The sequence below is a fragment of the Cryptomeria japonica genome, chromosome 10, assembly GCF_030272615.1.
Source record: "Cryptomeria japonica chromosome 10, Sugi_1.0, whole genome shotgun sequence".
Taxonomy (NCBI): Eukaryota; Viridiplantae; Streptophyta; class Pinopsida; order Cupressales; family Cupressaceae; genus Cryptomeria; species Cryptomeria japonica.
Window position 1 is genome coordinate 325,286,237 of NC_081414.1, and position 23,955 is coordinate 325,310,191.

The window sequence follows — 23,955 nt, forward strand, 5'->3', positions numbered from 1 at the left end:
TCAGAAAATCGTGAATAGAATCCAATGATGGCAAATTGCAATTTAAACGTGATTGATGCTTGAAAGTCAGTTCTTGTTAACTGTTCTTCTATTTTATCTGATCCATGGTGATATCACTAGATGCTTTTGATTCATTTCCTTTATATCTCTTAATGTGAGGGAGAGGTCACACCTCTTCATCATGTGTGCCCTTTGGCAAGAGACACTCCCTTTCACCATTAACACCCTTTGAAAGAGTGCAACTCTTCATTATTTCTGCCCTTTGGAAGGGACACAACCTTTCACAATCAGATCTGCATTTCTTATTTAAATCAGATCTGCACTTTTGATTCCCAAATTATCCCCATCTCAAATGAGGTTCTCTTCTCCCTTTTATATCTCATGTTTGAGGGAGACAATTTTTCATTCCATGTCTTTTGACCATTCATTAACTTAATTAAATTTTCATTATATTTAATAATATTCTTTTATATATATATATATATATTTTATTTATTTTATTTTATTTTATTTTTAATTTTAATTTTATTATTATTATTTACCATTAAATTCTATTCCAAAGTGGGGACATCACAAAGATGCATTCTCAATGCATTTTTGGGGATTATTTCAAGGGATGACAAGGTGCAACAAAGGGGGTGACTATGTTAATAAAAATATAAATAAAAATATATATATGAAATTTTCAAATATTTATATGATAACATTAATAAGGAAATCATTATATACACGATCCTTAATATATGAGTTCACATGAGTCCAAAATTTATTAAATGTCAAAACTCAAAATTTAATTACTTCCATAATTCATTGTCACAGTGCATATAATATAAAATAAAAGAGCCCAAAGGCAGCAAGTTTGAACTGTAAAATGACAGTCGCAAAAAACATACTGAAGAAACTACGGGGCTGCCTATAATCGGCATTAGCCAACAGTGCATCAAAATTAGTCACTTTGAGTCACTGTGAGGGACTATCTCGTCCAATAGAACTCCAAACAATCTCTCGTGTTTCCTCGTCAATTTGGATGGCCTTCAAGATCAACATTCCACCGTAAAGCTAGAGTTTGTCAATACTCTTAAGTCTAGCAATCTTGCAATCACAAAACACTATGCATAGTGAACAATTTCTCTGTGAACAATTTCTCTGTGATTTTAGAGGTAAGTCTAATCCTTTTGATAGAGTGAATGAAATTGTATGTGGATCAATGCCTCTCTATACTAGAGGAAATAACAACTTATGAAAGGTGAATAGCAAGTATCCTCGTCTTTGGTGTATCTTTGTTGTGTCATGTTCACCATCCAATAAGAACTACTAGAGCCAATGTAGCTCTATCTATCTTCACCATTGGTTTGTTGAATGTTGTACCACAAAGATTAGTAAAGGCAAGCCATTGTGTAAAATATAGTTGACTCCTAACTTTAATATATTGTTCGAAGAGCTACACCAGAGCATAGGTAAAGATTAGTATAAAGTATGGTTGTGTCACATTTATAAACATATTTTAGAGGGAGCTACACCAAAGGCTGGAATAAAGATCACTGAAAGGGTTCCATAGGAACCTACACCATAACCGGCTTGAAGTTTTCTTGTGGGAGGATGACCATCCATCTTTGATTAGAAGAATCAGAATTTTGAGATCAATCTTGAGACACCGGGAAAGGACCAAACAATGCTTTCTTCATTGACAGAAATTCATTGGCAGATGCCCACTAACTAACGCTAGTAAAACCCTGTCAATGCGGCACATTCCGCAACCTTCTTTCTATCTCCTAAGTTCCGGGCCGGCACACTTATATATATGGTAGGCTCGGTGACCCACAACTATCGACCCACCCACCCACCCCGCCTATAGAATGGTAGGGATGCAATGATGTCAGTTTTAAGTAAATATCTGTTCTTGTTTTCCCCACTGAGCTGGTAATTATATGCTGGTTGTAGGTGCTATGTAGAGGCTGGAATAAAGATCACTGAAAGGGTTCCATAGGAACCTACACCATAACCGACTTGAAGTTTTCTTGTGGGAGGATGACCATCCATCTTTGATTAGAAGAATCAGAATTTTGAGATCAATCTTGAGACAAATAAGTATACTTCTAACTCAGGCTTGGGACACATCAATGATGTTTTAAGTTGGTTTTTTCCTTAATCTGAATTGACTGTTATATACAATCTGGAAACAATATGAATTCTAAAATAGTCCAATAAAATTCCTATGTAAGGAGAACCTACAAGATGTTTAATTACAAAGGTAAAATTCCTTACACAGTAGGTATTCAATATGCATGCATAATTGGGAAAAGTTATCAGTTTTCTCAATATTAGATATTGATGTACCTTCTGTTTTTGAATTTTGCTGCCTCAGAGATAATGTATAAGAATTCAATGATTACCATCAAATATTAGCGACTACTTAACCTTAATGCCCTAAAACTTTGATAACGATAACCAAAAGTTGTATGGTATATAAAGAAGACCACTGAACAGAAACAAATGAACAATGAATCAACAAGGACTATGCATGTGACTAAATGTCTTGGATATCTGTTTAATCCTGTTTATCCTTAATTTCTATGTAATATGCATTTAAATGGATATTCATGTTCTACGGGTCTGATTCATATAGAGACTGTATTCCTTATTTAGGAATATTTATCCAATCAGGTGGGAAGGACATATCTCCTCTTGCAGAAGAAGAATTCAAACACCCATTAAGACAGGATGCCATATTTTCTTCGCTGAATATTTATCAGTTAACAAGTATACATGTCAGGAACAAGTTCAACAATCATAAGGCTATAAATTTGTTCTCTCTACAACAAGACCAGTCAGGTTTATTTCTGGTCCCTTTCCGAAATGGAAATAACTCTAATATATAGCATTCTTCATGTCTATTCCTACATCTACAAACTTTATTCTAAAGCTGTATTCAAACTTTTATTTGTATGCTGGTTTCTACATCTTCCTAGATGAGATTCCGTACACTGAAATTGCTTAAATGGTGAAAACTTCTGCAGGGTTGAAGAGGGTTAAGCACAAAAGAAGACCATATATGTAATTTTCCCCGTACCAGCCAATGCTACTGCCGTTTGTAAAATTTAGTAAAGAGGTAACTGTGCTCTAACAATAGCATTTATTGCAACATTTATTACATTTCTGATCTGTCTGCACGAGGAATTGAAGATAAGCGAGACTTAATAATGCGCATCAATGCCCTTCTTGCACGTTGAACTACATCTGAAGTTGTCTCTGCAGCACATGCTACAACTGGTTTTATGGTGACAATAGGGAGGTTTGCGCGCTCTTCAATCATTGCTGCCACCAGAAAATAATTCAGAACTCCAGGATATACAAACAAAAAGTCAACAGGCAACATCAAATATTCAAACAAACACGATCTAATCCAGAAGCAATAACAAGAACTATCATGGATTGTGGAAAACTAAAATCTTTAATTAAAAGAAGGGTTTTGAAACATACCAATCGCCTTGGAAGATGCTAAAGCACCCATGCGACGGATTCCTACTTCTGCTGCTTGTACAGCTTGGGCTGACTTCCTTACTCCATCAGAAATTTCCTGGCTGATAGCCATAGCAATGCACAAAGTTTAGCATTCTAATCCATATGACCAAGATGAAAACACCACTTACAGATGGATAGGGACCTTTATGGGAATTTTCTTGTTTTTTCAAGCTCGCCAGATACTATGTTAGTTTTTTTTAAGTGAATCTCTAGCAAGGAATTGTTCTCACTGCTGGACAATGCATTAAAAAGGTACTTCATTGTACACATGAATATACCTACGTTACCCGGGGACGCGTCCCCAGTTATTTTTTCAGGTGTCCCCGTTCTGGGGACAGGGAACATCCCCATAAATTCTGCATATTGACAGTGAATTTTGACAATGAATTCTACAAGCAGTTTGACTTTGACTCTCAATTTAACACAAATTTGGCATAAGAACTCTGCTAGTTCTTATATGTTAAGGTTCTATGATGTATATGTGCATGTTTTATCCATGTTTTCATATGAATATTTTAAATTTCCCTACATATCTTAATGTTCCCTATTTTTATATAGCCGTCCTCTTTGTTTTCCCAAAATTGGCAAAAAAAATCACCGCCCAGAAACGCGTACCCCGTCCCCTGCTGTCCCCATCCTGGAAACTCGAGGTGACATAGGAATATACAGATAGACTACATAATTTGAATATTAAATTTGTCTTCAAAATTAAAATCTTCCAAAATGTTTAAACTTTTTATCCCATTAGACAGCTAAAAGGTGTACACCTCATTTTGCATTGTGACAGCAAGTGTGATGTGTTGTGCTAGACCTTGATACAAGCCCCTCAAATTTCTAGCTATGAAAGGCTAATTTGAACTTTCACCACCAAGCATGATATAAACAATGGCTTGATGCCTTTTTAGTTTTTCCAGTTACTAGTGTCTGAATATCTTTTATAAAATTACACAATTCATGCTAGAGCCACAAAAAAATAAAAACCATGCTTCAAATATAACTCACAATCTAATGACAATATAAGATTATTCTTGAAAATCCAACAAGAAAACAAGAATCTATGCCTTGTTTTGTGTTCAATGGAAGAGTTTATTTTCTTACACTAAGTTGAATAAGTTAGTAGAAGGATCATTTCAGTTTCTCTGATACCTTAAATCACTCATTTCAACAGTAAGATCACTAATTTCCATCCCTGAAAGTCTGACAGCTGCCATTGTGCCAGGAAGCTCTTCACGAGCTGTATCTGCTAACTTTTCGAGAGATAGTGCTGCCCTTCTCATTGCCTATCAAGCACAGAGAAGCATATTATTATTTTTAGGGACTTGTGGTCATCAACTCAAAGACATGTCACATCATCCAATTCTTACATTTTACTAACATAAGTTTACTTTGACCTGTCATTAGGCTTATGGAAATTAAGTACATCAAAATATTTGTACTTGTTATTTGGAAGAAAAAAAAATGCAATCATAGACCGCTTTTATACCATTCCACGTATTGCCAAAATATTTGATTATAGATGTACTATCGTGCATCATGAAATTCAACAAGAGAATCATTTAGCGTTGAAAATTATGGTAAATTGCATAACAGAAGATGGCCTCTAATACCCATAATTGTAAAATAATTTCTAGCAACCACACAAAGGTGTATCCAGAACTTCTCATGTCAGTCATGAAATAAGTCAACTCATTGAGAGTAACCCATAAGTGGGTGAGAAGTCAGTAATCAGGTTAAATGAGGCGGCAACAAGGAAGCCAAGTGGTACAAAGTGGAAAAAACCTAACAATATGCTATTATCCAAAGTATACATAACCCTTCCTTACTATAGGTTGACATATCATATCATTTAACAGACGCATTGAATATGAGTCTATGACCAATTTGGTTGTCTTTGATTCTATTGTGATCAGATAGTAAAAAATGTAAGGTATTTAAATGTCTTTGATCAACGCTTATTGTTTGTGATTTTAGATAATGAAATTTTAAAATTGAGGTAAATTTATGAGCAGAATGAGATAGGAAGATGGATAGGTACATGAAGAATATTAAGTGTTTTCATATGAGTTCATTCAACATTATGAGAATTGTTTAATGGTACACTGTAAATTAAGAGAGTTTCTAATTCATGTTTTGTTTCATACTGTCTTCCTCCCAGATTATATTATTTAGTTTACTTCTGCACCATTAATTTTTGACAATGGTACCAAAGCAAGATTCTTGGTGCCTCTGAGGATGAGACATGTCCCTTTTGGCTAGAACAAGACTGTTAGATTGTGAACCAATTTTGCAGCTCCAAAAAGCTGAAACTGGAAGTAAATGATGAGAATTGCAAACAGAAAAAGCCTGTTGTAGATATTGATTTTGCTATTTGTACCAGGTGTTTGGAAGCCCACATCATTTTTAGACAGTCTTTGACAATTTCTGGCAAAGATAAGAGGTCAATGAGTAGTATTCAGACTTGGATTTTCTATTTCACTTAGAACTTTCTAATTGCCAGTAGGTAGGTTTGACAAACTTAGCTTTGAGAAAGCTATATTGCTTATTGTGTGTGATGAATACAAGGATAAAAAATTGACATGCTATAAAAGGATGCACGTATCACATAAAAAACGATGAAAATGATGACATCTGAATCAAGTGAAATAATAGATCTTATTAAAATGAGGTGAGAATATGATTGGAATAGATTGAAATGCTTTCTGTCTTTAGGGGCTACTTACAGCCAATGAAAACAGTAATAGTCACTTCCAGAAAGACTATTTCAGTACTATCCCTTTCTGGGGACCAATTACCTACACTTTAGGTGTTAGAAAACAAATAATTTCGATTAAACCTATCTGACCAAAAGTAAGTACCAGAATTTGCTTCTGTAACAACTGCCCCTTGGTTGCTAATAAATTTTTTTTTATATCAATTTTCAACTTAATCAATCAAGCATCTGGTTTTGCCTTAGAACTTAGAAGTGCCAACTTCATAATTTATTCATCACCATGGTGTCAACAACTCTTTGCTACAACTTATGCTTATACTCAAAGGTGGTTTGCTCTTGAGGTCAGAATCCACCTTGGACCTAGACCTATTGCCTCAAGGGTTCATTCTTGATAACCCTGCCTATGTATCCCTTCGTGCAAAATTAGAGGCTTTGTAGTTTGCCCCTGAATGGAGGGAGGTCATTCTCTCCTCTTGTATGAGATCTTTGATATCTCTTTAAATCAATACGGTTTATTAAACTTAGTTCAATAACTAATTGCCATCAAATAGTGTACAAACATACACATTTACACAAGGGTCATATTCTTTCATAATTTGCCAATTCCATAAAGAGCGACTCAAGATGGCTGTCTCATACACATCACTTATACACAATGATTAGCTCCAACATACATCACATATACATAGTGATTAGCTCTTGCATACATCACATATACACAGTGACTAATTCCATCACGTTTCACATATACACAGTGAGAAACTGACACATCCACATTTTCTAACTATCACTTGCCCTTAGTGCATCCTAGGTAAAAGGAATGCCAGTGCATTGTGCACTACACCATGGGTCACATTCTTTTCCCCAATCTTTTGCACCAACGAGCAAGTGGGAATAGGATTTGATGTATCCCATACTACACCGAATGTCCACCCTCATCCCAACAAAGTCAAGTATACCATTTCCACATTAAGATATGACCAAAATTATACAATGGTTGGTCCAATTATTATCTACCCATTCTTTATTAGAAATTTCTCTTTCCTACGGTCCATCGAATGACTAAACAACAAGGACATCCATTGTCGGCATGCAATTAGCCCCCAGCCCACATGCTCCTAGCGAAATTTGTCCAATACCCTAGATCAACGCAGGGTATCCCTTGCCTACATGCAACTGCGGTATCCATCCACTAACTAGGTGGTACGGCTGACAATCTACTGACATATTATGCTCCTTGACTACAATCAATCTCGAACGAATACACTTATCTTAAGCAGGTCATAGGATTTATCCTTCGGTGATCACCTCGGATAGAGAGGACTAGTCTATGTGTTAGAGGAATATGATCCTCTACCTATGCCCTTCTTGAGTTCGAACTCCATCCGTTGTCGTAAAAGTCATCACCTATACTTGGCTTAGCACTACAACTCGAAGAGAGATTCTTAATTCCGACTAAGTAGATCACAATTGATTGATCTAGGTGTATATACACAAAGTCTTAAAGGTCGGGGATTAAATTTCACAAGCACATAAGATCACTTGGATCCAACATAAGATGACTTCTATTCAATAGATAAACAAACTGACTATAAGATAGTAGAGCCCTTCACTTCATTCAACTCGTTATTCAAAACACATTATGTATTAAATACAAGTGATTAGGTTTTCATATCCCTTTCATAACCATATAATACCCACTTCAGCATCATTTGAAGCCTAGCGAAGAGAGAGAAGGTCAAACCAATTAGGAACAACCCCATAACTTAGAAGTTGCCCCCCATAGACCCTCCCCCTATGCAATTGTGGTCACATGGGCATCCTTCACCCAAGGACTGCCTACAGTCCCGCTTCCAAACGGGTCAAAGTCACACATAGTTCTCCTTAAAAGGTTTCTCTCAAAGGTTGCCTATCCACAAGATCCCATAACCAAGGATTCGTTAATCAGTAACACAAAACAATAGTTGGGGAATCATAACTAGTTCATACTTTACCAACCCATATTGTAACACTTCCCTTTTAGAATATCAAGGTTTTGACTGAAAGTACTTTCGTTATCATTCATAAACCAATTGACATTCCCAAGTTGAATTTATCTACCTAGGGGCTAAACTTACTACTCACCCTGAAATTACCCTAGTTCACAGAAACCCATAGGAAAGTACTTCCCTTCATAATTTACAGAATAGATTAAATATGAAGGTTCTTCTATCCCAAGGGTCAATAGATATCTTATAGTCATATAAGAGTCATTACCCCAATTCCCATATACCATTCTAAGGTTATATAGCATATATTATTAATATGCTAATCAAGGGGGATAATATGACATTAAAAGAACTTAATTCACCTATTGCCACTACAATAGGATTTCCCAAATATTCGATAATTACATGCATCTTGGTATCTTTTCAATATAACACTACATCTAACATTTCCAGCATAACAAGTAACTAAAAACTCATGGGTCTTACAACATAGGTGTAGCCTTGCCTTGGCCATTATTCCTACCCAATATGCCATCAACCAATGCAGCCATAATACGCCTTCCTTTGTTCCAATGATAGTTCCAGTATCAAGGTTCTCATATTTAAAAATGTTTATAGACATCATGTAGTCACGTAAAGTATTTATCAAGGTATCAACAGATTATTATAATTAAAGATATGTTTAGTAAAGTATAGTTGTAGCGCCACTAAACAAAGTCAAACTTATTATATTACGCAATCAAGAGCCAGAGCTCATATTAATTATATCTTATTCTTGGTTCATGTTCTAAGGTTATCTTATAGATAACGATTTGATCCAGATCTCTTTGCCATTTTATTTCTCTTAAAGTTCAAACATAAAGTTATTCAAATAATTAACCCTTCATATAATAGGTTCTTAGTTAATAATTTTTTCCCCAAAATATCCTATAGGTTCAACTCCATGGTACAAGGGTTAGGCTGATCACTTAACAATAAATTCTCTTTGTTGCACAAACAATACTTTGTCACTGCACCAAGACCCCATGTAATAGTGAATACATAACATGAAGTTACATTATTGTAGTCACAATTTTCCACATCCAAAAGCTATATCCTAATGCAAGCCATGTAAGGTATAAATTCCCATGTCTCACCCTACATCAGGTAATAATACGTTCTTGCTCGTATAGCTTACTTTTGCAATATACAAGGAATTTTGACACCATTCCTAATTTAGCAAACCTAAACTTTAACACTTCCATCTAAGGGCATTGAGATCTCCCATTAGACCTCACCACCTTTATTATTCATAATGCAATTATTATACAGAGCCCCAAAAATATAATTGGGTTAATGGCTACAATAAGCACAAATGATATATATTACTTTTTCACAAACACTAGTAGGTAGAGTTCACTAGCCCATTCACTTAGATAGGAAATTACAACCCACAACAGATTCACGTCATGTTACTATATTGTTGACTAGATAATTCTGTTCGGATTCATCCTTGTTAATCTTTAAGGTTGGTGATGAAACCAAGGAGCCTTTCCTCCTATTGGAGATTCAAATACAAAAGAAATGAATTGCTACCTCTCAACTAGTCCAATTGGCTAGCAAGCATAGATTAATTTCCAATAAAGTATTAAAACTTTGGCACTATTTTTGCTCCATAGTGTATCAAGATGTTACTAAAATTATTCAAATGGTCAATTATTCGTATCACTATATTTGTATTATTTGCTAACTTTCTCTAATCATAATCAACATTCAAATCATAGTTGAGACCAATGGGCAATCCTATATCCTCTATAACACTGTAGGGAAAAATACCTCCAATAATATAAATAATAATATTCTTAACCTCTTTTATTTCGTTTATTTTACGGCATGACTTCATATTTGTGGAATAGTTTAGTTTACATGCAAGCTAATAAAATTTCCCCCCTCTATTCCTACTAATTTATCCTTAATTGTCAATAATAGGTGATTTAAATATAACAACAATATTTTGCAATCAACTCTTTTCCTCATGACTAACAAACCTGTACTCTAATCCACTAGATTTTGTTTACACAGTTGTAGGTCTAAGCATAATTCCACAACTCAATTATAAATTTAATCTTGACATCGTTGCTTATTTAAATAATGAATTTTACTAACAAGGCATCATAGTGTAATCAACCATGCATCCATTTCACAAACACATCCAAAATATCATCAACATTACTTATATTGGTAATAATGAGAAGGCATCGACCTAACTTGTTTACCTTCTACTACATAGCTAATTCAGCAGTAAACATATTTTGTGAAAGAAAATATAGAGGAATAAACTTATCTTTAAGGATGATATTGAAATTATTGTTGACTGAAGCATAAGTTTTCACCTCACTTTTTGCCTTCGATCAATGTGTATAGGCCCTACTACATCTTTGCTTCTGCCCTCTCAAATGATTCACATGTATACATGTTGAGAAATATTTCTCTAGAGCCTCTTTAGTGCCCCTAAACTGCTGAGATACATATACAACAAAGGAGGACATCCATCACCAGTTGTTGGCATACATCCTTTGCATTTCAGTAAATCTCCAATCTTCTCTAGCGCTTCATTGTCATTCTTCTCTTCTGAATAATTATGTGTGGGACAAATGCTCCACACCCATGTTAGAATAATCACAATCCTTGATCTCTGTAGATTTGTTTGAGAGTGGGGATGGGAAGAATAATTGTGAGCCATCATCACAGGCAACACAGTCCACTACAAGTCATTTTGACATTTTCAGATCTCTGAAGTAGAAGGCTTGTAAATTTTTAGGAATATAATGTAAACCAAAATAGAAGGCCAACGAACAATGAAAGTCAATGCAGTGTTTCTCACAAACTATGCAATTCCATCAATAAGAAAGGTTTCCAATGCCAAACTAATCTTGCTTCCATGTTAGTGGATGTCAAGTCCCTATTGGAGGTTCGACCACTATAAGTACCTCACATGTACTTTGTCTAGTAGTGATGATCATGTCTGGTCATTGTAGCTAGGAATCTCTGTCGTCTTGTACACCTTGTACCCCACAGGTTATATTGGATAAACAAAATAAGGGATTATATTTAAATCATAATTATCCAAATAATGCAAATTGAGAAAAGTTTAGATATCCTATTTAACAATGCATGTATCATAAAAATTTATATCACAAAAATTGTGTACGCATATGGTATTTCCATAAGTGGATGTATCATTCATTAGCAATGATAACTTTAGAAGATGATCATGTTTGTAGAACAAAATTAATGATTATATATCATCAAAAGGTAACAAGGGCAAATGGTATTCTGAACAAGAGGGATTATTACAAAATGGCTATGCCTATCAATGAAGCAATAAAATAAATCAACAATGGAAGAACAATCCTGTTGTGACCTTTTCACACATCACCCCATTGCAAACAAGACCCCCTCTTTCTTGCTTTCCGCAATTTGTTAGTTTAGGGTTTTTGGTAGTTAGGTAGTAATTTTGAGCTTTCAATGCCCGAGCCTCATTTTTTAAATGATCATAACCAAGGTCTTAATTGGGGTTTAAGTTTTGAATTTTGAAGTCAATAGGAACAAATGTTTTAAAATGTCTAAAATGTCAAGATGATCCTTAAATTTGTCTCAGTCTGAGGTTGCAACAAGTTTTAAATTTGAGCGTAAAATGTGTCTAGAGGTTGCAAATTGTTGTGATTTTGTGCTAGAGCATTAAAGGTCCCTATAGGAGTTGTTCTTCCACTCCTAGAAGGTTTATTAAGTCAAAACGGCACATAATCCCAATGGATCCCTATTTTCCCCCCACTCAAATCCAGTTAAAATGATGAAATTCCCGATGCGAAGTGATAAAATTTGATAAGTATGGGCTTTTATAGTGTGAAAATCACCATAGTCCTGATGGAAAATGTTTCTCCCCCATGAAATTGAAGCATAGAATCAAGTTGTCCAAATGGGAGACGTTTTTCCACTAAGTTTTTAAGGCAAAATTGGACTTTATTTCGATGGAGGGCGTTTTTCCATTGAGTTTCATTTGTTTTTTGGGAAAATCCTGATGCATCTGGATTCTCCATTGCAGTTGTCCTGATGGAGGTTGTTTTTCCACCAAGCTATTGTGAGCGAAAATGAACATGGAAAGTGAGTCTAGATGACCCACGTTTTTCCACCAGGAGGTAAATGACTAAGTTAAGTGCAATAATGTTGTCCAGATGAAGTTCGAATCTCCGCCAGAGGAAGAAAATGAGCGAGACAGAGTTAAGTGTGAACAAGACTATGTTGTCCCGATGAGGTGTGTATTTCCACAAGGATGAATTGATGAATTTTAATGAACTTTTATGGTCCAGATGGAGTTCAAATTTCACCTGGAGGGTATTTTGATGAATTTTGACAAGTTTTGGAGTCTAGATGAAGGACGTTTCTCCCCCAAAGCTGAATTTGTGGACAAAGTGAATGAAATGATGAATTTTTAGTATCCAAATGGCCATTGTTTCTCCCCTGGAGTGAATTTGGGGATGCAAATGAATTAAGTGATGGAATTAATTTGTCCAAATGAGGGTCGATTTTCCCCTCAAGTTTATAATGTGTAAATTGGGTGAATTTAAATGAAAATTATTTGTCCCAATGGGGTTCGATTTTCCCCCAGGTGACTGGAATTAAATGCCGTGAAGTTTTAAATGACAAGTGTGCCCCCAAATAATATTATTTTGCCTTGCTACAATTATTTAATGATCAAATGGATTACATTTAATGTCAAGTGTGGAATCCCAATGTAAGTCGATTTTCCACCAGGCCGATATAAGGCAAATTATTTATCCCACATTGCTTGTGTGGTGAACTTGGAAGATAAAAACAAGAATAAAAAGACCCAACCAGCATTAAAACAATATTATAATGCCATTGATTTGACAGTTTGCCAGCTGATTGTGGAGCCATTGCTGGTTTGATGGTTCGAATTTGTCCAAGTGTGGCAGTGAAAGGATTTCCAAGCTTTGTTGCAGATTTGGGCAGCGATTTTATGAGTGGCTGATTGCACCACATTTGGGGGTGATTTGAAGTGATTTGTATGTGGCGCCATTGTTGGTGAAAGGGCGATTTTGCCTAAGTTGGTTTTAGGCGCCATTATTGAGGAGATCGGAGACAGTGTTGGGCACCATTGCTGGCCCAGTCTGAAACATCACTTTCCAGCATTGTTCTCAGACTGAGATATCATTCCCAGCTGCTAGCTTGTGCCCAGGCATGGCCATTTTGGGGTCTTAAGGGGACAAAACAACCTAAGTGTGGAGGTGCACCATGGCTGTGACCACTTCCAGCTATTTATGTGAAGCTTATTCTTGCATTCTCAAGCTATTGTAAGGACATTTTCAGACCTTTGGAGGGCATATTCAGACTTTGTCTTCAGAAAATCAGACCTGATATAACTTTGTCATCTAAAATCAATCATTTTCTGAGTTTTTTCAGACCTCCAAATTCAGATTTCAGACCTAGATATACACTTTTGAGCTTCAAATTCTCCATTTTCTGAGTATACCAAGGTGTCTTCAGACTTAAATTTTGTGATCAGACCTCATTTAAGTCTGAAAATCAGGTTTATAGAGGGGTTTTGTGCCCTATTCTGATCAAGATTCATGTTGTTCTCAGAATTTATGTTATCATTGAAATTTCTGATTTTGAGCCTTCGAATGTCGCAAAATCATGAAAATCAGAACTTAGGAAATTCAAAGTTATCATAATTATCTTACCATGATATTAACTTTGAGCATCGTACGAGTGCCATGTCTAAGGCAGGAATATCAGCGAGGAAAAATCAACTGAAGGTTGTCCAAGAGGACTTCTATCTGGAGTCACTGATATCATCCAGATGGAAGAAGGTCACAAGACTGCTGCAAGGCAGGATCCACAAACGGTTGTCCAAGGAGGCAACTACACTTATTGAGAAATATGGATCATGGTATATCCAATTTCCTACCTTCACATACCTAAGGATTCAGGGGTTTCAATCTGAACCATACAAGCTTCCTAGGTATCCGACAAACAAAATGGTTTTACTTGAGGTAGTGAAACAACTTTTGGAGTATGATTTCCTCCAAAAGGAGAAGCACTGAACAGGGATATCTCTTCCAATTGCACTTGGAAAGATGATGGAGGAATCCAGTTATTGAAGAATTGGAGTTCTATCGTCTTGGAACCTATAAGAGCACAGATCGATTTGATCTATTTCAGAGAATTGTAATGATCAAAGGAGGAAGATTTATACACAGAATCGACATCGAGGACTATTGGGCTAATCTCATGGATGACCTCGCGGTTAGAAGAAAGATGTGTTCTTGTATGTCAGTGGACTTCATGAGAAAGTGCAATCTTTTCTCCATTCCAGATTAGGGTCAGGATGACTGTGAACATGTCCATCTGCAATATGTAAATGAGAAAGACAAACCCATCATGTTGCTCTCATGTTGCCTAGTTGGACGCAACTTGAATTGGTAGATTTTAAAGTTTTAATGAGAGAAGTAAATGATCACTCCAAGGAATGGGTGGACAAGTATGTCAATGAGTTAAGAAAAATGAAGGTGAGGAAAGGACAAACAACAATGCAAGAACACATAATGATGAGGAGAGTCAGGCTCCCAAGAGAAGCAAAGGTATGACTGGAGAATCACAAGCAAGAAGCAAGGAGACTGTTAGCCATAATTCAAGGCAAAAGAAACACAAACACTCCTCCATCGACCATGAGCTCCTCATCTGTGAAGGAGAATGATATGAGAGAGAAGGACGATGAGTCCATACAGGATTCCAATACGGAAATCCTACCAGAAAACAATTAGGAGTTACATGCTACAACACAGTCCGCACCACATGATGATGATGAAAAACAGTCGGGATCTCCTACAATTCAGTTGGAGGTCAACTTGGGCAACAATGTGGTAGATTTACCTAAGGACAAGGATATGGATGATGATGTTATTTCAGCCTTGAGAGAACTTGATCAGGACTTGGGCCTCAAGGATGGGATGGAAATTTCTACTTTTCTCGATTGGTTGTTGCAGAGCATGGAGAAGAAGAAGATGATAGAGGCACAACCTACAAAAGATATTGATGACTTCCTAGTCAGGTTTGGCAAGGAAAAGGAACAAAAGAAGGCTAAGGTGTTCTTGAAGATTACTAGAGATGATACAGGTGTGCGTATTGCACAAGTGGCTGTCCTGATGGGTAATAAGACCAGAGATGTGGTCACTCCTATGCATTATCAAGTCAACACAATTGACTTTGGACCTACTACACAAAAGCAAGAATTCCAGGAGTTAGATGATATGATCAAGGCAATTGAGGCGCGGTTGAATAGGACTATTGAAAAGAAAGATATGCTTGAGTGTGAGAATAGGAGACTCAAACAATATATTGAAGGGATGAAATCCCAAAGGTGTAAGGATCTTTCTTTTGTCTCACCCATTGCTATTGATCGCGGATTCCCCTTTGACTATAAGGCAGCGAGGAATACACATCAGGAGGTTGGAAAGTGGATTGAGGATATTTCAAAACAAGCAGAAGATTTCCTAGCTCAATTTTTCCAAGCATTGGATAAGACATCGATGCTTATATTCAAGATGCAACATTTGGAAGGAGTTTGGGATGATTTCCAACCAGTAAAGGAGAAGGCTATACCTCACCTCAAGGTGTTGAAGCGAATCCCTACGCCTACATTGATCCAGGAGGGAGTTATTCAGGCAGGGGATGTTTATGACTTTTAGGGATGGTATTATTCTTTGGCTATGCAAAGGTCTTCTTATGATCATGCAAGATAGGAGTGCACAGTGATGGAAGGATCAATCCAAGAGAACAATAAAAAATCCTTACTACCATTGAAGAATTATTGGGACTGGATGTCCATGCTTCCAACAGTTTGATCTTGGAAGAATTGAAAATAAAGATGAAGTCTATCTACTTCAGTCGGTGAGAATATTTAAAGAAGAATCAGCTAAATGATTTGGTTTCTCTTGTGATTCACATCAACAATTTGCAGAAGCTTATGCCAAATTGGCAAAGTGTCCTTGATACTTGCTCAGATGCCTTGGATGTGATTAATGCACAACAGGAAGCTTTACCTAGTGTTATGATGAACTCAACTCAGTCTTGGCCAAATTCGTGGAGTATGCAGCTAGAGAGAGGGATGCAAGCCGGAATCTTCTAGAAGATTTCCAACTTGATGACTAGGCGTCATCCTATTGGACCTCTTCTTTTTTGATGCAAACCCTAATTAGGGTTATCTTAGGGTGATGTTGGCATGATCTTGGCCCTTGATTCTAAATGAATCTTGGCCATTCATTTCATTTGAGACTCTATATAAACCCATTTGCCTCTCATTTGTAAGAGAGATTTTTGAGAATTGTCGTTTGTATGCTGCAAATTTGAATACAAATCATTGAAGTTTGGTGGTTTTGTTTAGATTTTGTATGCATTTGTGGTTCTCATTGCCTCCAAATTTATATTAGAATTTGCTTTCAAGTATTTTAGATTGGATGAAAGAAGTGTTGAATGCATTTGAATGAGATTTGTATAATCCATACCACTAGCTTCTTGTTGATTGTAAGTTCGCCTTGTGTGGTCAACTGGAACTAAATTGAACTCAACTTCAATTATTGCACGTCCATTGGTATGCATTGCCTTGATGGTATTGATGTTGAAGGTGATAATTTGAACATTTATAACTTTACCTTAGATGATTGCACTAAGCATGTGTTGAATTGTTCTTTGATGGTGAAACTTTGCCTAGTTCAATTTCAATGAATCATTCATAACGTCTTGCATTCTAGGTTAGATAGAGTTGGAATAGAATTTCTAAACCCTCATCCCTTCTGCATTTTATTTGAAAATCTTTTGTTAGAATAGATTGAGCTCAAATTGCAAAATCATTTGAAGTCATCGGCAACCCCTGTCCACAACTTCAAATAATTTAGAACATTTATGTAAGTCCCCAAGTGAAAACAACAAATCGCATCAGCCATTGAGTTACCCACATGTCAAGAACTGGCTGTAGAAACCTTGGAATCGTCTTAGTTGATCAAATATTTAGCATCTGAGGTGATTTTGTTCAAGAGGGTAAAATACTTTGGTATTTTATTTTGTGTTCGATTGTGCCTAAAACACACATCAACAAATCCCATGGGAGATTTTCAATATATCTGGGATCTCTTAGTAATAGAACACATTCATGTAGAAGTGAACATAAATCAAGTATTATTCAATACATTCTAGAACACTTTTGCAATAACCGAAGACCCAATTACTCTACTAAACTACCTACCTCAACTCCTTGCAAGGCATTCAATTATACTATAGAATCTTTGGCTTGAACGCGACCATGAAGTGCACAGGCAACAAATACTACAATGGTACAAAGAAAGGAGTCGTAAAGAGGAAGAATGAAGTGAAGATCAATGTTGCACTCCCAAACTTTAATGCTATTAAGCCTAAATAAAGGTGAGGGAAGACCACAACATGGTCAAGGAATGAACCAAGAGTCTAGAAAATCTTTGAGACTAGTGAAGCAAAGGGAAGGAATAAGATGACTATAAGAATGGTCAAAGTAAATCCATCAATTCAAAGCCAAAGTGGGAGCTAGAATTGAAACAAAAGTCAACGTCAAAGCAAAAGTTAAGCCAAAGTAAGAAATGAATACATTAAAACATCCAACCAAACATAAAGAACAACCTACAACATATGTAAGATGTGTGGGTTTAGGCTTCTAAACAACTTTCACTTCCTAAAGAAGGGTGTGTTGATCTTGTGCATCAAGTTCGATTGAAGAATCTAATACAACTTCCTTGCAAGGCATTACACTATACTATAGGATCTTTAGGTTGAATGTGGCCATGAAGCACATAGGCAACAAGTACTACAATGGTACAAAGAAAGGAGTTGTGAATAAGAAGAACAAAGTGAAGACCAACACCACATTCCCAAAAATTAATGCCACTGAGCCTAAATTAAGGCGAGAGAATACTACAACATGGTTAGGGAACGAACCAAGAAATTAAATAGTCTTTGAGACTGGTGGAGCAAAGTAAATGAAGACCGCAAGAAACAATCAAAGAAAATTCAGCAATTCAAAGCCGAAGTAGGAATTAAAATTGAAGCTAAGTCAAAATAGAAGCATGTTAGCCCTATTTTTAAACTTGCAAAATTTTGAACTTTCACGTCAAAATCATTGCATTGAGTTATGCCCGGTTGAAGAAGTCCCTGAGAATCCTCAAATGTTGAGTCTTTTGTCATGTCAAAGCAAAAACTATTGGTGTTGGAAATAAGCCACACCCGGACCGACGATGGACTGGTCCAAGAGGGGCCAGTAGCTCAATGGTAGAACACTCCAGCAGCATATGGAAGGTTCTAGGTTCAAGTCCTAGCTGGTCCATGTCTCAACATGGTATCAGAGCTAGGTCCAGGCTAGGAGCCCCAAGCACACGAGAGGTGTGGCTTAAGGGGGAGTGTTGGTGTTGGAAATAAGCCACACCCGGACCGATGATGGACTGGTCCAAGAGGGGCCAGTAGCTCAGTGGTAGAGCACTCCAACAGCATATGGAAGGTCCTAGGTTCGAGTCCTAGCTGGTCCATGTCTCAACAGAAACATTTATGATCTCAGTCAAAACCCTAGGATCAATCCTCTATATTGTCGAACCCGTCATAACAGTAGTCTAATTTTTAACCTTCAAATGCAATCGGATTTCTACGATGCATCTTACTTCATCTTCAACATTGTGACCGGAAGAGTTGTTCTTAGAAATGTGAATCGTTTCTATTATTTTAAATATGGACTATGTCCACATGTAGGTTATTAGTGATGCTACATAGAATAAAAGGCTTGCATTGAAAGGATGTGCACCATATCAATGAAGAGACATACATTAAATAATAGCAAAAGGGACATTTTTGTCAAATGTTGTGTTTACACGTGTTCTACTAGATACAAAGTCATCGACAAATCAGTGGAATTGATAAGAAAGATATTTTGAAGATCCATATCATCATTGAGGAGAAAATAAAAGTTTCAACCAATTAATATCACCTCACGTGGTATTTAAACTCAAGCATGGGTTTTAGCATTCTACAAGTGTTCACAAAACACATGTGTGATCATTAAGTTACTATGTGTTGAAAAGCAATCGAACTTATGAAATCCGCCAAATGAGGAAGAGTTGTTAGATTAAAACATCAACAGTTAAGGTCTTATTGGGAGGTTTGAATGTTTTAAGAAGTTATCGATCCAGTGGAACATGACAAAATAAAGAATTGGAAATATTGATTTAAAACTGGCAATTTTAGTATCGGCATCAAAGAATCCAATGGAACAAGTTAGCTATCAAAACTAACTTAGGGAAGGCTTATAATTTGTTGAAACTACTTTAAAACTTTCAAGAAAATGCAACCTTCATCGAACCTTCTATGGGCAACTTTGGATGTTTAGGTAAGCTTTGTAAAATGTCGATAGTCAAAGTGAAGTGGAGTTGAATCGGACAAGTCACTAGCTTCCTTATGTGTGGGCATCTCAATGTTATCGATTGAAATACTTTACATCAACCATTTTAATAAGTTGGTTAAGTTTGCTTGAACACCGAAACAAAAAAACGACCGAAACTATGGAATTAATCGAGCAAAGACAAGTTGGCATTCAAACATCAATGGGGGCTTTTAGAAGTAACCCAAAACACCAGGACTAATAGATTTAGGCCTCATTGGCAAGTTCGTTTATTTGTGAAAATCACCGAATGGAAGAATCAACTATCATAATTCACATTTTTTTGGCAATTTAGTCAAGTTGTTTAAGATGCAGATGCATTTATAAGTTAGTTACTATAACTAACTTAGAAATATTTTTAAGATGTATCTGCTCATTACTAAGCACTTGGTAAAACAGATTTAAAAACTTTCAAGCAAATGCAATAAGCAGGTGTAAATCTGAATGCTTAGCCAGAGATTTTTGTTGGATATTAAAGTTGGAAATACTACTGACATTCAGATGCAAACAAAATGTCAAAGCATATACAAAGCACGTGAACCTTTGCCGGATTGCCACAAAGAGATTTCATCTCAAGGAACAACATGCAATGATGGCAAGATAGGCATGAAATGAATTTGTTGAAATGGTTTTAGAAAATTTCAGGCTAGTGCAATTGTCAAGCGTAGAGCTAAATTCAACAACCTTTATTTATATCTTCCTTCTCTACCAAACGAAGCCTTTGGAGCAAGGTATGATCATCCGTCGAGCCATTCAAAAGAATGTAAACTATTGGACAAAGGACCTCAAAAAGACTTGGCTCCTCAATGGAATTTAACAGTTGCAAATTATGCATGAAATGAAAACATTGAAAAAGCTTTAGAAACTCTAAGACAAATGCAATTGGCAAGCGCAAAGTCAAGTTCTACAATCTTTGCTCTCATCTTCCTAAGGCATTGCACATATATGGGAATTTCAAAATAGGTTATGGACATCCATTACAAGCAAAGACAAGACTTGTAAAATTCTTGAAAGACAGCTTCAACGAGATGTCATATGTGAATGCAATGATGACAAGATTTGCATAGATTAGATTCATTGAATCAGCTTTGGAATAGGGAGTGAACATGCATATAAGCATAATAGTAGGGAGATTCTTGTCAAATATTATAGGCAGACATGCATGAAAAATGTGTAATACAAAGACACGCAAATTGTTTGCCAAAATGCTTCAAATGAATATAATGGAATGCAATGATTGCAAGGATATATACGTAATGGACTCGAAGAAGTGTAATCTGGTATAGCTCTATGCAAATATTGGTGTAGGGTATTTCGAAAGAGACACAATAAATGTTTGACAGAATATTAAGATGATATTTGAATATAGACAAGGTTCGTGAAACGTTTCATAGAAATCTTTCAAGAAGAAAGGTGGTCTCATGAAAAGCAACAATCGCAAGATATGCAGAAAATGGAATTGTTGAAAAGGCTCTAGAAATTTGTAAATGAATGCAATTTGCAGATATAGAGCCTAAAATTGCAAACATGTCAACGTGTCTGATCTTTGTATCCTGGATCTCATCAATAAGAGAGATCACCTGTGTGGGAACAACCTCATTCTAATACTTATCATATTTGTATTTCATTTTCTTGTTCAGAAGTGAAGATGGCTCTCCTGACATTGAACAAGAATCTGCAACACTGTGATGAAAACTTAAGAGGGTAAGAACATCTTCAACTGCAACAGGTGATTCCATAGTCTTCAAGCCTTGAAAACCAATGCTCACACAAGAACTTGGGAAATATTTTAACATAAAATTGCTTGAACCGACTCGACAATGCTTTATAGATAAGCTTGGACAGTGATGGGAGGAAAATCGGATCTCATGAAGGTGATTGCAAGTGGGGAACTTCTCACTTTTGTACTTGTAATCGGGTCCCCAAAACCCAACTGCAAGTGTAAATGTGAAGACTTGGACTAGGGAAAACTTTGAAATGGAAGGTTTGAAACCTAATTGCAAAAGGATGACGAATGCAAGGCGTATGGAAAGCATTGTGAAGTGAAAGGAAACAATTGCAACTGGCGTGAACTCACCAAACAAAGAGGAAGTGACCATTTTGGCACTTGTAATCGGATCTTGGGAAACCGATTACAAGTGAGCAACAAGGGAAAATAAGTGATTTACTTGCAGTCATAAAATTTGTGATATCACACTTAAAACCCGATTTTGACAGCAACATTTACTTGTAGTCGGGTTTAGGAACTTTGACTGCAAATGAACTTGGCACATGAAAAACATATGAACACAAAGGATCATTTTGTGAAGCTTTATCTCTTAGATAAAGCTATACTTGTAGTTTGAAAACTTGCAGAGACATATGAAAAATGACCCGATTACAAAGAGAATACATATGATTAATTGTAGTCTAGTCTTCAAGGACCAACTGCAAGTTATCATATATCATTAAAACTTGCACTTGATGAAAAATGACCCGATGGCATATAAGTGAAAAGGTTTTAAGATTAATGGGAAAAAATCGCTGACAATCCACTTGTAGTTGGGTTCATAAGACCCGACTGCAAGTGGATGTGAGAACAAAAACTTGCAACTTACTGAATTGAACACGCAGTTTGCAAAGAAAGATTAACTTGTAGTCGGTTTTAAAAACCCCGACTACAAGTTACTTTAAGTTTTGCAAAGAATGTGCAAAAACCCGAACTTGTAAACTCGTGCGAAAAAACCCGATATAGAGGATGCAAAGAACACTTAGAAGCACAAGGGAAGATCGCAAGAACGCAAAAACTCATGGCAAGAGAGAAGAAAAAACGTGAAACGTTAGGATGGCTATGAACACATCAATCCCATTGCTTGAAAAAGAAAGCAAACTAAACACAAAGCATGAAAGAAAAGAAAGAAAAAACTCACACCTGAAGGGAAAAGGCACAAAACCGAAAGTCACGAAATCTTGAAAGAGAGAAAAATCTTGAAGTGCCACTCCCAAAGATCTTATAACCGATTAGAGAGAAAGAATCCCTTTAGGAAACAATCTCACTGTTCATCAATGCAAAACGGATTCTCCAAGAAAAACGGATTCCATCATAAAGGAGAGAAACCCTTCAACACTCTTGTGATCGGGTTAGAAGAGAGCCGAAACAAGAAAACTAAGAAAGCTCAAAACTCTTTCAAAGTGCTTTTACTTGTAGTCGGGTCTTAAAGGCCCGACTGCAAGTTAAGTACTTTGAAAGAGAACCTAACAAGAGAAAGGGGTCGGGTTTGAAGAGCAGAAATACAAGTTAAAATAAGAATTTTTTTTTAAATTAACATATTTACTTGTAGTTGTGTCTTTAGGACCCGACTGCAAGTGAATATGTTCACTTGCACTTGCAAGTTTAAAACCCCCAAGACCCTTTAACTTAAAATCGGGTTTCAAGAAACTCATTACAAGTGATTTAAAAGTCACCTGTAATGAGCTCAAAAAGTACCTATAACTTGTAATTAGAGCTTTAAAACCCGAAATTGCACTAAGAGTGCAAAATAAAAGCTTAAAACAAATAAAAACTAGCAAAGAAAACCAAAGAAAAAGCACACACCCAAGATAGGTAAAATTTGGAACAAATTTCAACCTTGGAAAGCGTGTACAAAGACTCAAAAAGATGAATTTTAACCAAAAATTCAATAGGGTTGCCCACATTTTTGGTTTACAGAAATGAGGACAACATGATGTACAAAGTTAGAACCTTTGTGGCTTGAATTCACAATATATACTTCATGTTTGACACCTTCAACTTGAGTTCCAACATTGGAAGACTCAACAATACCATCATCTTTATGTGAAATGAATGCTACCTCATGATGAAGCAAGGATTTAGAACTGCTGTTGCAAAAATCTGAATGGATGTCATACCTTTGTGTCATGTTTTCAACATTCACAAGCACCTCTTCATCTCTTGTAGCATGCTTATTAAATTTCTCAAAGAGATTTTTACAAACCTCACTTATGGATGAACCAAGCGATTCTTCTCCATTGAAGATCATTGTTTCCTTGTACAATTTGTGTACAATTTGTCATCCTCTTTAGGTGCCCTCCTCTTGATCCAAAGTCTCATACGGTGGAAGTGAGCTTGTGAACAAGGTCTCAACTACTTGAAGAATTCCACATGAGGACTAATCTTTGCCTTCCATATGATTACTTGTAGGCTGCAATTCACAAACAAGTGATTCTTCTTTCATTCCTTGTTC

General features: G+C 36.3%; 1 protein-coding gene across 4 annotated transcripts in view; it reads right to left on the reverse strand.

The window, feature by feature from the left end:
• Positions 1–2,685: 2,685 nt before the first annotated feature.
• The window catches only part of LOC131076119 (uncharacterized), a 106,061-nt gene continuing 84,791 nt past the window's right edge, over positions 2,686–23,955 (reverse strand). For all 4 annotated transcript variants that reach the window (XM_058013169.2, XM_058013168.2, XM_058013167.2 and 1 more), the window contains 3 exons: positions 4,669–4,802; positions 3,481–3,581; positions 2,686–3,315 (listed from right to left, as the gene is read on the reverse strand). In XM_058013169.2, the coding sequence (XP_057869152.2) occupies positions 3,149–3,315; positions 3,481–3,581; positions 4,669–4,802 (402 nt within the window). In that variant the 3' untranslated portion in view covers positions 2,686–3,148. The remainder of the gene's footprint in view (positions 3,316–3,480; positions 3,582–4,668; positions 4,803–23,955) is intronic.